The following is a 16,931-nucleotide window of genomic DNA, read 5'->3' on the forward strand; positions in this document are numbered from 1 at the left end:
GGCCTTTGCCCTTAAAAGCTAGTCTGTGAAACAGAGAGAGGTCGGCCTCTCTGTAAGAGGTGCAGCCCTGGCCAGTCAGTTTGATTCTTGATGCTCGGCGTGAAATAAAGTTCTGCTTGACCTTCCCTTTGTATCAGACTCGCTTCTTTAATCATGGACCCATTATTGATGGACCTAACAGAAGGTATACTTTGGTGTTTGCAGCAGCTGAAAGTGTGGTGTGATGATTGTGGTCTCGGATGGGAAATATAAACATGGCATGGCCTCGGGGACTCTGTGGGAGAGAATGCTAACTGGGGTGAAAGGCCCCTCTTAAGCTTATGTAAGGACTGTTGTCATTTCCTATGTCTCTATCTTGCCTGATGTCTGAAGGTAGTGTCTCAACATGGTTTATAAGGAAATTCTCACAAGTGATTTCATCATAGCAACAGCATGATAAAATCCCTCACGCATTTCTGGTGAGTACATGGGAAGTGGCCTGAACTCTTCCTGTAGTTCTGCCACTGAGAGAGCCAGACTGTGACTGAGAGGAACTACATAAATGAATCACTCATCTTTCATTTCTTTCCCGAACACCTATTTCACCAAGGTTTCTTCTCACTGCTTATTACCCTTGATTTATCTGTGGCATTTGACTTGGAACCACATCTCTGAAACAATTCTTCCCTTATTTTCATGTCACCAGTCTCCTTAGGTCCTTGTTTTTCTCTGATCATCCATCTCTGTTGCTCTATTAGTTTTTCCTTGTCTGACTGCTCCTAAAATGTTGGCGTTGTGCAGGATTTGTCCTTTGCCTTTTCCTTTCACTTTAGACTTTGTTTCTGGGCAATCTTGCCTGCTCCAATGACTTCAATCATCTTTTTGTATGCTGATGACTCCCCAAAAAGTAACTCTACCTTAGGTCTCTCTCCTGAGCTTTGTGTCTGTTGCTCTTTCTCCACAAGGTATTTTCACTTCAGTTAGCTTCAGACATCTCTATATCTACTTATGAAGAGTGTCCAGAATTCTGGATATCTCTACCTGGTTGACCTATACTTACCCCAAATTCAAAAATACTCATAATAAAAAAATTATTTATTTTTCTCTACCCACAGTACTTTCCTCCTGAAATTTTCAATCTATCTTGAAAACCAGTACCATTTTCTAACACTGTCTGCCCAAATCTTAAGTCATCTTGAAAGCTGAGAATCACCTACTTTCCCCTTTCTGTCCATTCCTCAATTTATTTGGTCTGTAATTAAATCTTATTGATTTCAGTTTCTGAATGTATCTGACCTTTAGTCCTTCTTTTCCATTCTGTTGTCTTAGGTCAGGCCTTCATTCTCTGTCCCCTAGATGAATGCAGTAGACCTCTAACCAGTTTTGGTTTCTATTCTTGCTCCCTCACTCTATTTTTACACCACCATCCATGTGATCTCTCTAAAATAAAAATAGCTTGTTATTCTCCAGTTGAATGTTTTCAATGGTTGCTTACTGCCCATAGGATAAATCTGAAGTTCTGTCACTGTAACTTTAGAAGATATTTCATGGACAGGCTTAAGTTAAGGGGTGTGATCTTTACTTATTTCTATGCCCAATTATTGCCATGTAGGGATATGTGCCCAGTGTTGCTAGATTTTCTGATTTTTCAAGAGATTCAGGTTTTTATGCACAATCTTCTAATTTTTAAATAGTTCCTCAATTAAAAAAAATACCATAGTACTGTTTAGGTCAAATCAAAAGCTTCTGCTGGATGATCTGTCCCAAAGTTCCCATATTCTGACTTCTGGCTAGATACATAAGGAAACTGGATTGTCAGAGGGGGGAAAGTGTTGATGGATTTAGGGGAGAGGAATAGCAGAGGAAGATGGCCTGACTCTGGGAGTAGCTTCCTGGAAACTAGGAAGGGAATGAGTTTGGGAAGAGGCTTTTCTCCATTTCATTAAGTCCTGTATTTTGTTAGTCCTAGAGATGAAGTACTCTGGTGGTGACCTAAACTCATATGGAGGCTGATTGTGTATATATATCTCTAGTGGGTAAATATTGAGTTTTTTGACTTTGTGATTGTGTCAGATCCTGCTAGCCCAAAGGAGGAGGAGAAGGAACTAAAACAAGCTTTTATTTTATTTATTTATTTATTTAGCTTTATTGCTTAGGGTCCTAGAGCAGTGGGGGAAGGGGCAGAGGGAGAGAATCTAAAGCAGACTTCCTGCTGAGCACAGAGACTATTGTGGGGCTCAACCTCACGACCTCAGGTTAAGACCTGATCTCAACCTCAGGTCTGAGATCATGACCTGAGCAGAAACCATGAGTCAGACACTTAACTGAATGAGCCACCCAGCCGCCCCCTAGGATAATTTTCAGGATCAAAGATATAGCTCTTTCTTCTTAGAGCTATGGCTACTACCTGACTTTATTTACCCTTCAATTTATGCCCAGTTCTTTGAGTTTGCAGCTGGATAGACTTGAGCATCATTTGATCAATTCTGTTTTATTTGGGGCATGGATTATTCAAATATCTTCACTCTTACTGTTCTCTCCTTTTTCAAAAGTTGCAAGTCAAAACCACAACTTGATACATCAAAGGTGTATATTTTATATGCAATAAATGTTGGATAAAAGAAGATCATTTCAAATTTTATTAATCTAGGAAAAAGATTTTGGAACTAGTTGGAATGAGGTGTGGGTAGTGAGAAGGGATGGATATGAAGGACTATGTATGTTTATCACTGTTAAAGGGTTTAAAATACTTAAATCATTCGTGTCCTGAGATTTATCAGATAAGCAAATGTTAGCTATGTATAGTCTGTTTAAAAACAAACACTGCTGTATTACAAACTTATGAGCTATCTCTTCTAATTTCAGCTCTTGTATTCTTAGTAGCTTTTGCCAAGGTAGCATGTATAAACATCAGAATAAGAATTTGATAACAGATAAAAATAGTTTGTAAAACAATCAGAAATGCTAAGTCCTTACTTCTCAATTTGGGAGATTTTACCAAAGCCTTGCTTGCTGAACTGTTCATCTTTGCAGGAGAGATTTTGGTGGTTGAATACTTCATTTTAGTCTTCATTTTTCAGGCTTCTGTGGATTAAAATGTAATATTAGTTCAAATGCCTCAACCTGAAAATAAACAGAAATAACTGTGGCTGACTCAAAATAACAATAATATAGTCACATAAAGAAAACAATTATTTCAGTAAAATTTGAATTTAGTTTCTGAAAATATATCCATATTGAAATATAGTCAGAGGACAAAAAGAGCTACAAAGAAATATTAAACTTTACATAGTAGAAAAAAAACCTTTACATAGTGGGTTATTGTTGGTAATATTGATATTAGGATTCAGAAATATTTTTACTGTATTATAAAACAGAACAAATAAGTAGATGTGTTGATACTGTAGGATTTTTACTGCAAGGGAAAGGAGATACAAATAAAAAAATATAAAAAGCCACGGGAAAATCTCTGTAATGTTAAATCTGAATCAGTACTATCAACTATAAGTGTGCCCCTATCTTAGATTCTAGATACTTTTTCCTCTAAAAGGAACCAGGACTCTCTAGGTTTGGGCTGAGAATGTAAAGTGAATATGGAATATTCAGTTATGCCAGAAAGCAGTTGGTCATTCAAAAACTTGTGTTTGTGTCAAAAGAACACAGGATCCCCTTCAAAGGGTTTCTCACTGGCCAAATTTGGCACAATTTGAGCATCAGAAAGAATGGTAATTCTTTTGGTAATTCACTATTAAGCATTTAATGCGAAAAGAAATCCACCAGTCCATAGCATTCCTTAAGAATGAATGAACAAGGGATTTATTCATTACAGAATGAATGGTAGAGTTAGAAAAATAACAGTCTTGTAACCCTCAGTGTAATACTTGATACAAGCCAGGATCATCAATGGTTGCTGTGCCTTGAATGTCAAGCTGGGTCAGAGTACCTTATTGAAAGAATATTGCATTTTCTCTTATAAACTGCAGAATACCCCATATTTATTCAGTAGGGTACCATTGTCTGGCTTCATCATCAAGGTAAGGTAGTGGTGCTTTGATTTGTGAAGGGAGCAGGACTTCTTCAGCCTTAAATTCTCCCTTACATTGCTTGAAATTCTACTAATAGTTTACTCCTATTTGCATTAAGCCTTGTCTTCTTTTTCCTAGATTAAAAAATAAAATTGGTGTATTCCAGAGGTGATTGCTATTTAAATCTCTTACAAACTTTATATGAATCAGCTCTTCTAGCAGGGTAAGGGATGAACATTTGGTTACTATATTGGAGGACTCCATGAAAGATAAACTTCACGCAACTTTATTTTTGTTTCTGAACAACCTTGAATGGACTGAAATTCCAAATTGTCTTATTTAGAAGGAACTAGAATCTTATACACAACCATCCTATTTACAACTGGTTTCATGAGCAAGAATCTTCAAAGGTAGAAAAACGCTTAGGAGCAGAGAACCTTAGATGTCATTTGTCATTTTCCTGAGCCTCTAAATCTATGGATGAGTAGACTAAGACTGAAGGGAAGTGCCTTACTCAGGATCACAAAAACAAAACTGGGGCAAGAATCTAGTCTACTGATATCCATCTTTATGCCAGAGCTTCTGTGCCCTGTCTCCTCTCTCCCTCTTCCAGCTGTAGGAAGAATATAATCAGAACTGGCAATTTAACTTCAAATGCTTGGCCAGTTGTCCAACTTCTTTAGAAATAATGAATTTCTAAATATAATAGTTAATATGTAATAATAGCATGTGCAGTTAGGTAATCTTACTGTAGTTAAATTTTCAGAAAATAGTTCAAATAATACCCTGCACACAGTAGGTATCCAGGTAGCACTTTACTGATAACATGAAAATTGTAATGCTGGATTGTTGTTTTTGTTTGTTTCTCTGTTTCCTTTTTTATCCAAAAATCCTTATGTCCCAGAAAAAAAGTTCTCCTGGATGGACATTAACCACCCCCTAACCCAAAAACTGTTGCATTTTCAAATAAATCTGGGAAGTGTTCCTATGTATATTATTCAACCTCTTTTGAAGTCAGAACCACATTAGCATAGATAAGAGACTGAAATACCACATTTACAATGGAGTGATTGACACAGAAAAAGTCAGCTGCTTTTTAAGAATTGAATGATAAGGGGCACCTGGGTGGCTCAGTGAGTTAAAGCCTCTGCCTTTGGCTCAGGTCATGTTCCCAGGGTCCTGGAATCGAGCCCCGCATAGGGCTCTCTGCTCAGCAGGGAGCTTGCTTTCCTCCCTCTCTCTGCCTGCCTCTCTGCCTACTTGTGATCTCTGTCTGTCAAATAAGTAAACAAAAATCTTAAAAAAAAATACAATCACTCTTCACCATTTTTTCAGACTTGAAATTTACCCTCTACTCTCCTATTTTTAAGTCAGAAACATTTCAGAATATATAGCAGTATAAAAATCACTAGTTCTTTCATGCTGCTTTTCCCAATAATATAAGCAAATATTCTTGCACACTGGTTCTGATACCTTACCTTAGTTATGAATGTGAAAGGCTCGTCTCAAATAATGAAGTTTCTTGTTGTCAGCATTTTGGTAGTGGTTGATGCTATATTCCAACTCTACTTATATACGCACTTGGATTAAGCAATATTGGGTGGCAGAGTTTAATGAATGATGCAATGCAAATAGCAGCAGTTGAATGGATTAGATTGAGTGGGAGTATACCTTATTCCCACAGCTAAATCCTAAACAGAGCTTTTAGATTATTTTAACTGTAGCACTTCCAAAGAGTTATACTCAGTTAATCTTTAATTTTTATGAAAGCTCTATGACATGGGTCCTAGGTGCTGTTTATTGCTCAAAATAAAGCATACAAGGGCAAAGACTTTCATTGCCTTTCTCTTTTCTACTGTGAAGTCAAAAACTTTAGATAACTTTTTCTGATTGTAAAAATAATGTGTGGGTGCTCAGAAAATGGTTAAATGATAGGAAAGCATGTATGCTATATTTCCTGACATTCTTTTTCCAATACAGAAATACTATGCATATCTATTTTTCATAAGAAAGAGAATCTACTGCAAGTATTATTTTGAAAGTTGCCTTTTTGATTTTCCAATTAATGTCACAAATATTCTTTTATAGGAGGCTTTATAAAACCCTCAATCATGTAAGTATAGCATAACAAAACCTTTATTGATTAACACTTTGACTATTTCTGTTTTTCTCCTTTTTTTTTCTTTTATTTCTAAAATTACCACTGTCACAACAACTGACACTTGTATGTGTGTGTGTGTGTGTGTGTGTGTGTGTGTGTGTGTTGTGATTCCTGGCGAACTTTTGCATGTTCACTGGTAGCATAAATTCCTAGTAGTAAGATTGCAGAACCAAAGAGTTTGTGCACCTTATATATTGATAAAATATTACTCTATTGAATTTCTAAAAGTTTGTATTGATTTATAGGTTTTTAATGATCCAGGGAATGTTCTTTTCACCATTGCCTTAGCAACAATGGGTGTCATCACCTTTAAAATGTTTGCTTTTCTAGTGGAATTTAAGAAACAAAACAAATAAGCCAAGGTGGGGAAACAGAGACAAACCAAGAAACATACTCTTAATTATAGAGAACAAACAATGGTTACCAGAGGAGGTGGATTGGGGGATGACTTAAATAGTTAATGGGGATTAAGTACACCACTTGTCATGATAAGAACAGAGTGATATATGGAAGTGTTGAAACACTGTATTGTATACCTGAAACTAATCTTATACTGTATGTTAATTAACTGGATTTTAAATAAATAAAATTTTTTAAAAATTTGCCTTTCTAAAGAGTGGAAAAATATCTCATGGTTTTGAATTTTATTATATTTAGTGAAATTAAGCATCTTTAAAAGTATATTTATTGTCAGTTTCTATAAGTTATTGATTTATATGACTTCTTTATGAATTAAGAAATGAAACATGTGTTATCTGTGTTGGAAAATTTTCCCCAGTACCATTTGTCCTTATATAAATGGCATTTTTTGGATAATATATAAATTTTCAAATCTCATGTAGTCAAATTTAATTATTGTTTTAGAATTTCTGGATTTTGTGTTCTGTTTCAAAAGACCTCCCCTCCTCTAAAATTATAAACAAATTTATCACACCATTTTCTAAAATTGTATTGTCTACTACTTCATACCTAAATCATTAACCCACTATCATTTTTAGTATATAAAGAATAGGACTTTTTCCCTTCCAGTGCTTGTCTCAACCACACATGTAATCCAGTTTAGACAAAGTGAAGTTTCATATGTTATGTTGGGACTAGCATGCAAAGGGCTGTAAATGCAGCAATATGGAGTTGGAATTTCATCCTGTAGTCAACAGGAATCTTTTAAAAGTTTTTTATGCAAATGAGAAGTATTATAAAAAGTGGAGGTTGGGGTACCAGGTGGTGGGTATTATAGAGGACACGGATTGCATGGAGCATGGGGTGTGGTGCAAAAATAATGAATACTGTTATGCTGGAAATAAAAAAAAAAAAAAGAAAAAGAAAAAAAAAAGTGTGTTTTGTGAATGTAATTTATGGTTGTGTGAAAGAATATCTGAAGGAATGAAAGAAGAGAAAGACAGGAAACAGAGCCCAGTCAGAAGGCCAATTGAAATACCTAGGCAAAAAAGCAGTGAGGTCAGGGCCTAGGGCAATGTTAGGCCAGTAAGGAGCAGATGAAGGTGACGAGTCCTGCTGGCATTTCATAGAGTCCTTAAATATTAGCCTAAGAAAGGGCCCCAGAGATCCCTGTTCCAGTTCCACTAAGTCACTTAGCTCGTTAGTGGCTGAATCAGGATTAGAACCTAAGTTTCACTCTCAGCTCAGGGTTGTGTCCACCACAGAGCCTCCACGGCTCTTTTTGATAGTGTTTGTATCAGCTCTGGACTGGGGAAATGAAGAGATGAAGGGAAGTGAGGGGGCTGTCAGTGGTTTAGAGTAGGAAACTCAGGTGCAGTGTCCTTTTTCAGGCACAGGTAATGAATCTGACATGGGGCAGATGGAGTTTGAGATACTTGAGGAACAAATACGGAAATTTCAGCACTGAGCTAGAATTAAGTTATGGGTGGGTAGGGGAGGCCAGAAGTAGCAATCTGGATTTCTACATATGGATTTCATTTGTTACAGCATGAGAATTGATGATGTAGGAACAAATGAGATTGTCTCAGCTGAGTGTGGAACAGGAAGAGCAGGCTATGTCTAGATGGAACTATAGGGAATACATTTAAGAGGTGAGAGAAGCTAAGGAGTTATCAAAGAAGACCAGAAAGAACACTAGAAAAAAGAAGAAGTCATATATTATGAAGGCTTAAAGAGAAAACCATCTCAAAAAGGAACATATGGTAGATGATCACTACAGAGACATAGGTGGAGTTTAGAGACCTTGGAAAGAGTCCAGTAATCATGGGAATCTCCAAGAAACTGTAGTGGCTTGCACAGTGGAGAGGAGGAACTGAGAATTCTTCAAGAAATACAATAATGAAAGGGAAACAAAGAGAAAATTGTATCTTGACAGTACCGTGGAGAATGGAAGATACTGCTTATTAGTTCAATGACCTTGGGCAAGTTACTTGATACTTCTAAGCTCTCAGTTTCCTCATAATAATTTTCTTTATAGTAATAAATGAGCCATTCAGTGGCTCATTGAAAGAATTATATGAGAAGTCATATTTTAAACCTTTGGCACAGAAGCTGGCACATAGTGGGAACTTAATACATGTCTTTATTATTATTATTGATTTTTTTATTGGAATATGGCCCTCTTAGGCTTGTTTCACTGTAGAGAGAAAAGGAGAATGAAAAGAGGGAAATGAAAAGGAGAGGACTGGTGTAATAAAGCCCCAGAGGAGACAGGGAGAGGGGAAAGAATACTAGTGGAGTGTTTGGCTTTAAAAAGGAGGATGCATAATTCTTTAGAGGAGGAGGAAGAGCAAGAGAATGGGAGAGATTATGGCATTTTAAGGGACATGAACTTGATAGTCTTGTAAAAGTGGCCTGAAATCTTCAAAAAGTAGGTTGTGAGAAGAGTTATAGAAATTAAGAGAAATAAGCATGAGTTTTAATTTTTGAGGGTAAGTGGTGAATGTAAAAAAAAAAAATCAATTTACAAGGAATAGGGAACTACTGTTCATGCATATTGAGTTTCAGTTTTATTTTTTATTTTATTTTTAAAATTTTATTTTATTAATTTTATTTTTAAAAAGATTTTATGTATTTATTTGTCAGAGAGAAGGAAAGCACAAGCAGGGAGAGCAGCAGGCTCCCAGCTGAGCAGGGAGCCCCATGCAGGACTCCATCCTAGGACCCTGGGATCATGACCTAAGCTAAATCCGACATTTACCTAACTGAGCCACCCAGGCATCCCCGAGTTTCAGTTTTAGAAGATGAAAAAATATTTGGACATGGGTTGTAGTAATGGTTACTCAATAATATGAATGTACTTCATACCACTGCACTACATCCATAAAATTGTTAAAATGATAAATCTTAACATAATTTAAAAAATGAATTTTAAAAAAGATTACAAAATGGGAGTGAGAAAAATGAGAAAGGTTGTTTGTAAAGGAGTTGTAATGTTCCTTATCTTGGAGGTTAGAAAAGTTCGGATGCTAATGGTTGTCACAAAGAGGTTTTGTGGGTGAACTGTGGAAGAGTATTAAAGAGTCATCAAAACAGGCAATGGAGTCACCAAGATTGATATCAGCAGAGGCAACATTAACTAGAAAAGAACATGAGGGTCTCTGTCAACATGAATGGAAAGAAATTAACATAAGTAGAAAATGAGAATGTGCCACTTCTCTGTTGGCCCTGGGAGATGGGCATACACAAGGAAAATGGCTGGGTTTTGAGGACAGTGGTACCACCAGGGGAAAGCCATAGTTTAGATGATAAAAGGAAATAGAAGAAGATTTTTAAGAAAAAAGGAGGGAGGGGCGCCTGGGTGGCTCAGTGGATTGGGCCATTGTCTTCGGCTCAGGTCATGATCTCGGGGTCCTGGGATCAAGTCCCGCATCGGGCTCTCTGCTCGGCAGGGAGCCTGCTTCCCTCTCTCTCTCTCTGCCTGCCTCTCTGCCTACTTGTGATCTCTCTCTGTCAAATAAAAAAATAAAATCTTTAAAAAAAAAAAAAAAGAAAGAAAGAAAAAAGGAGGGAGACGACATTCCAGGTGAAATGTTACACATTTAAATCACAAAAAACAAAAAACCCCAAACAATAGGAGAAAAATAAATGAAACAAGATGGGATTGGGAGGGAGACAAACCATAAGTGACTCTTAATCTCACAAAACAAACTGAGGGTTGCTGGGGGGAGGGGGGTTGGGGGAAGGGGGGTGGGGTTATGGACATTGGGGAGGGTATGTGTTATGGTGAGTGCTGTGAAGTGTGTAAACCTGGTGATTCACATACCTGTATTCTGGGGGATAAAAATATATGTTTATAAAAAATAAAAAATTATTAAAAAAAAACCCAAACAACCTGTAAGACTTTAATCTATCAAGAAGTAATATCTTACATAGAAATTCATTAGTTGATGATTCACATATGAACAACAACAAAAAATGTGTGAAGTATAATCATGTCCACAGTTGCAGTGTGTTTTTGTCTCTGCCCCAGGAAGGCTTCCAGAAACTTACATTCAACAAATATCAAGTGTACATAACTTGTCAGAGACAATGTACTCCAACAGCATTAATTACTTTCTAGGCATCAAAGTGTTCATGAAACACTGCATGAAAATTTTCATTTCACTTTGTCTTATTATCTACATCTGATCAACTGGAAAATCTGTTATTAAATCACTAACCAACTCTCAATTGTCAGGCAATGTCCTTTGATTAACAGTTTCCCTCTTTTAAAATACTGATACCCTTTATCATGTTAAACCTGTTGGTCTTTCTTTCCTTACTGTGAATTTTACTTCTAAAATAAATTCATTTAATTAGACTGATTTCCTGTTTGGAGGCTTGTTAACATGCAGAGTTTGTAAGAAATTTTTATTAAAATACATGCTAATTATGGAAAATTTGGAATATAAAATATTTGATGCCCTAGAAAGTAATTAAATGCTTTGGAAAGAAAGATACCTAGTAATCATTGTAAGGAAATTCTGCCCTCCTAAGATCCCAAAGTCCCAAATGATGCTGGGCTTACACCTATCTATACTACAACAGAATGCTGCCTAGTAATAGTAATAGTAACAACTCAAACAACTGTCCAGTGCTGGGCTAAGTGTTGGAGGTATAGTAGTGAACAAAACAAACCTTTTCCTACCCTCCTGGAGTTTACTTTCTTTGGGGAGATAGATATGGAGCAAATAATCATACAAATAATTAATTTATAAACAGTGATAAATAAGAACTAGTCTGGTAATGAAGATAAGGAGTAGTACTAAAGTAGTGTGGTCACAGAAGGTGGCATTTATGCTGTACTCTGAGCGTGTGAAAAATCTGTGCAAGAGAGGGGACAGAGGGTGCCTTCTGGGCAGAGAAAACCCTAAGGGCAAGGGCCATGACAGAACTTGTGGTATTTACGGAACTAAGCAGGCTTGTGTGGCTGGAACTCAGTGGACAATGAAGAGAGTATAATGTCATGGGGTCGGTGATGGAAGGGGAGAGAAGCCAGCTAGGGCTGGGTCATGAAGGCCAGGGGAAGGAACTCGGATTCTATTCAAAATACAATGGGAAGCCAAGGAAGTGTTTTAATTAATATGGGATGTGACTTGGATTTTGTTTTCAAAAGAGTGCTCTGGCTGCCATATGAGGAACAGGTAGAGGACAATTAGAGGGAAGGAATGAAATCAGCAAGGAGTCTGCATTAGTTCAGTGGTGGTGATGATGATGATAATAGTGATGGCAGTTACAGTATCTTGGCCATCTATCTCTAATTGTCACCATGACCCTGGCATTTGAGTATGATTGCTTTCATTTTAGAAGTAAGGAAATAGAGATTGAGAGATTAAAAAATGTCTTAGTAAGTAGCAAAGCTAGGATCTGAACTCAAGTCCATCTTGCTCTTTCTCTTAATCCATGGTAATCATTGGTGGAATGAGGTATAATTAAATTCCTGAGCCTGAAGGTCCATTCATCACCTTGTCAAGCTTGCATGTTCTTGCATGGTCAGAATATCTATGAAGGTATGGTCCAATTTTACAAACCCATTGTTGGGTACTAGAAAATTGCTGGAGGAAGAGAGTGTCCTCAAACTTTCCTAGCTGGTAGGAGGGAGAGGAGATGAGGAGTATGACTTCGTTCTGGGATATTTTATAGGGGAGCAGGAGGGAGAGAGTGAGATGGGAGGGTGATCACGTTATCCTCTGTTTCCTTGGGTATACTGGTTTCACTTCTTTCTTGGGGGAGATCAGAAAAAATGATGTGGAGGAACAGGAGGTTTAAGTTTGGGGAACAATGAGATAGCATTGTCCTTACTCAAACTCAATCACTTCCTGTCTCCGAGTCACTGACACTCTGAAAGTTTCTACATACCCCTTACCTGGACCCAGGAGAGAACATTTCTCCCAGAAAGAGGAAGGAGTATGAAGAAATTTGGCAAATCAATATATGACTCAACCCAAACCCATGTAATAGGAGGTAGGGATGTTATGAGTATTTAGGAAAACTTTTGTTCTTCACTTAGCATATTAAAATACATCTATGCCTTCCCACAGTTTTCCTAAATTCATGTTTCCCTAATCATTTTTATTCACTGGCACTACCTGTCCCTTCAACTTTTCTAACATCACAGAACACCTCCTCTCCCCACTGTACATTTGCACCATTGGATTGCTTGCTGTTCCTCAATTCACCAGACACTTGCACACCTCCACACTTTTGCTCAAGCTTTTCCTCTTGCTAGAGATCCCTTTTCCTCTTTGTCTGTGAATCCTCTATTTAACCCTCAGAGCCCAGTTCAAATGCCTTTGTTTCCCTAACGACCCACAAGCAGAATTTATAGCTTCCTTTCTTACTTGCTTATCATATCCAAGTACATACAATTTCACATCCCCTCTGCTGGACTTCTAGCTCCTTGGGAACAAAGATTATACCTTAGTCATCTTTGTTTCCCAAGCAATTATTGATAGGAGGCACCCAGTAAATATTGTGTACTTTGTATCTGTCCTTGCAAAATCCCTACATAATAGATTAGACAAGTATTTCCCACTGAACAGATATGGAGACCCTGTCCAAATCCCAAAGATCTACTGAGTGGTGGAGTTGAGTTTATAAATTGAGCAGTGCGGAATTGGCTGTAATACAAAATGATAATTTTATATGACTCAGAGAACAGAACTCAGGTCTTCTTGTTCCTGGGTCAATGGTCTTTCTAAATCATTTAAAGAAGCTGACTTTCTGCTTGGCCATGGCCCTGTGGTTTTAGTGTGACCAAACATTTCGAATTGGTCAGTTCAGTGTGTTGTTTTATTCCCCTCTGGTGCCCCTCCCCATGCCTCACATACTTTTGATCCAAATCTTTATTGATGATTTTTTTTTTTTTAAAGAAGCAGAGTTAGAATGACCTCCAATCAGGGTTTTCTCCTTCCCTGCAGGGCTGTTCAGCTCTTTAGGTCTTAGTTTCCTCATCTCAAAAATGAAGAGGGTGCATGAAAGCCAGGGTCTTCCTATCCCTTTGACTCTTTCTTAGGCTCCTATACAGGCTCCCACTTCAACCCCTCCCATCCCCTTTCCCTGGGCTTGCTACTTCAATACTAGCGCCTGCACCAGTCCCTTGCCCACAAAAGATGTCATTCTCAGAAAAATGCACAAACTCTGCCTATGCCTCCCTCCTCTCCTTTCACTGCCTCACAGCACATAGGATGACAGGGTCAGACAAGGGGAGAGTTAAGTAACCTGGAGTCGTGTCTTTGGCAAAGGCAGATCTAAAATTCAAGTAAACCATGAACTTGGCTACATTCTGTTTTAGGGCACAATTACAGAGAAAAACTAAGTCTGTAGCATACATAAACAGATTTGGAAAACTCATAACTGCTAGAGAAACACTAGCACTTAAAAAGAAACAACATGGAACAAACTGGTCCTTGGTTTTAGTTTAATTCTGAAGTTTGAAGTTGAGATCCATTTTTTTTTCTTTTACTTACAATTTTTAGAGTAAAACTGGTCAAGTAATATATAAATTATGGATTTTATAAAAATTTAGTGGAGCATAAAAATTCAATAAGCATATGCAGAGTTAAAATAAAAGCTTTATATATATAAAATATAAATAAAAGTTTTATTTAAAATAAAAGTTTTATAGATATATATATGTATATATATACGCTTTATATATTTACAACAATTTTGTATAATAATACCTCAGGGAGGTATTATTATTTTCCCCATTTTATATGAGAAAACTGGGGAACAGAAAGATCAAGTAACTTGCCCAAGGATCCATGGTTAAAACCTGAAGCGCATATGTTTTCAGGATTCATGAGGTGCTCTAGATAGGGGTGGAGGAACGTAAACTTCCAGGTTTCAGATATTCCTACCCACACATAGAGCAGAAACTCCTTACTCATACTTGGTTTCTGCTTAAAGTTTACTTGGTCAAAAAGGTTGTTCTACAAGAAAACAAATTAAAGTTTTGAGAATATGGCATAAATCTCTGTCATCTGGATTATTTAACCTTGTAAAGGGAGAGTGAAACTAAAGCCCAGTTCATATACCATCATTGGCAGTCTAGTTGGTGAGTAGATTTAGGAGCACCAAAAGGAGTAGAAACCCTGTCTGAAAAAGAAATAATGCAAAGGATCCCAAGAGATTTTTTAAAAAATCAGTAATTTATTTATTAATATAAATATGGTTTATATGTTTAAATTTTAATGTTTGTCCATTATAAAGTTAATTAATCAGACTTTGTTTTCAGTATGATAGTGTATTAGTTACCATGACAAGTACTTCTGACTTTTGCAATATTGAAAGAAATAGTAAAAAAAAAATGTCTTTTTAAACTCATGATTGAACTGGAGGGGAAGTAAAGAATGTATAGTGTTCAAAATACTGGGAGGCAAGAAATCTTGGCTTTTTCCTAAAGTTGTCTACCAAATGCTAGAGACAGGGTAAACAACTATGTGAAATGCAGGCCTCAGGAGATAAATCCCAGGATATGCCTAACATGGGGATTCTAATAATGCATGGCCTAAACCTGAATATCCAAAAACCTGCACTTGCAGTAGAAGGGTGGTTGAGATAAATAAACCTCACTTGCAGAAGGACACCACTAGGAAGTTTGTTTGACTCAACTCTGGCACTGGATAGAAAGAAAACAATTCTGAGGATTTCTCCCCTCATGAAAAGTCAGCCCTCATATGGGTTTATAGTCTGGAATCACACTACCTGTGTGTTTCCAAAAGTCTGAAATAGAGAATTAAATATAAAATGGTTTTAGGTTGGTAGTGTCTCAAGAAAAATGGGAAAGGCAAACACAAGTCTTAACTTGAACTCAGCTGCTGCCCAAGCCACAAAAGTATCCATTTGCACAGAAAAATTTCCAGGCCAAATGAATAGTTTGCATTTAAAATTTATAAAACAAACAAGAAAAGTAGGTACCATGGTGAGAACCACAGAAGGAGCAGACAGCAGAAACCAACCTGCAAAGTTGGTGTATGTATTAGAACAATCAGGAATGACATATAAAACACTTAGTTTTAATATCTTTAGGTAGAGTTCTAAAAATATTGAAAGCAGGAGCAAAGAAAAATTAGATTCAAAGAAGATCCAAATAGAATGTCTAGAAATAAAAAATTGTAATATTGAAATTAAAACTTCATTAAACAGCAGATTAAATAGACTAGACATAGTGAACTAGATGAAGAATCAGTGAACTAGAAAATATATCTGAAGATATTCTTTGGAATACAATTCAAAGATACGTAAAGATGGAAAATATGGAAAAGGGTGTGAGAAACTTCGAGGACAGATAATGTGTATGTATTTGGAATTTTAGAAGGGGATGATAAAATAGAGAAGGGAAAATATTTGAAGGTATAAAGACTGAGAACTTCCAAAATTACTGAAAGATTCCAATTTCTAAGGAGTCTTTCTAAGGAGTCTAAAGAGTCTTAGGTCTAAGAATCCCAATTAAGTTAAAAAATTTCAAGAAATCCATATTTTTATATATCAATTATGAAACCGCAGAACCTTGAAAAAAGAGAGAAGGTGAGGAAAATGAAGCTATTGGGATGAGGAAAAGAAAATTTTGTTAGGGCTTATGGATGGATTGTTAGTCCTAGAGTAGTCCCCAATTTCACAAACCTGAGAAATTAACATTAGGTGTTTTTGGAGCCATTAAGTCAGATCTTTACTCAAAGTCAGAGAGCTTTGTGTGGAGTCAGGACCAGAACTCTGGTCTCTCAACTCACTAAGGGGTAGCTGTCACTACTCTTTCCTCTCTAACCTGGGGCTGTTTCTTTAAAATATTAAACAATAGCAAAGAAAAACAAAGTGTGAAGAAAATATAGGGAACAGTTTCAGTTTATTAGGGAACTTTCTGGCACTGTTGTTATGTATCATGTATGGAATTTAGTAATTATTTTAATACATTCTTACACAGTACAGTGTCCCATCACTAGGAACCAATGAAGCTGCTCAGTTTTCCATTTGGGGTAAGGAGACAAAGCATTTCCTTTAAGCTTATAAGATAACATGGGGGTAGAATGAGAAAGGTTTTAGAAGATGTAATCAAAGCAGAGTCACAGAAAATAGTTCTGGCATAGCACTCTGTAGAAGGTGGCAAAAGAACGAGTAGGGATAGATGCAAAAATATCAATCTGGGGAAAGTCTTTTGAGAAATACACACAGGGAAAGCAGGTACCAAGCCACAGGATGTGTATATACCTGAGTCACTAAGTCATAAATCAGTACTCAAAACTGGAGATGAAATACAGTTTGTTTTGTTTCAGTTCACTGCCTTAGACCCAGCTTGTTTTACTTTCTAAAAAGTTTATTTATAC

The 16,931-nt window shown here is 36.8% G+C and overlaps 1 protein-coding gene across 3 annotated transcripts in view; it reads right to left on the reverse strand.

The window, feature by feature from the left end:
- IL33 (interleukin 33) overlaps nucleotides 1-16,931 on the reverse strand; it is a 67,347-nt gene that overhangs the window by 39,167 nt on the left and 11,249 nt on the right. For all 3 annotated transcript variants that reach the window (XM_032308253.1, XM_032308254.1, XM_032308252.1), the window contains exon 2: nucleotides 2,956-3,063. In XM_032308253.1, the coding sequence (XP_032164144.1) occupies nucleotides 2,956-3,052 (97 nt within the window). In that variant the 5' untranslated portion in view covers nucleotides 3,053-3,063. The remainder of the gene's footprint in view (nucleotides 1-2,955; nucleotides 3,064-16,931) is intronic.

The sequence above is a fragment of the Mustela erminea genome, chromosome 12 (genome assembly GCF_009829155.1).
Source record: "Mustela erminea isolate mMusErm1 chromosome 12, mMusErm1.Pri, whole genome shotgun sequence".
Classification (NCBI taxonomy): Eukaryota; Metazoa; Chordata; class Mammalia; order Carnivora; family Mustelidae; genus Mustela; species Mustela erminea.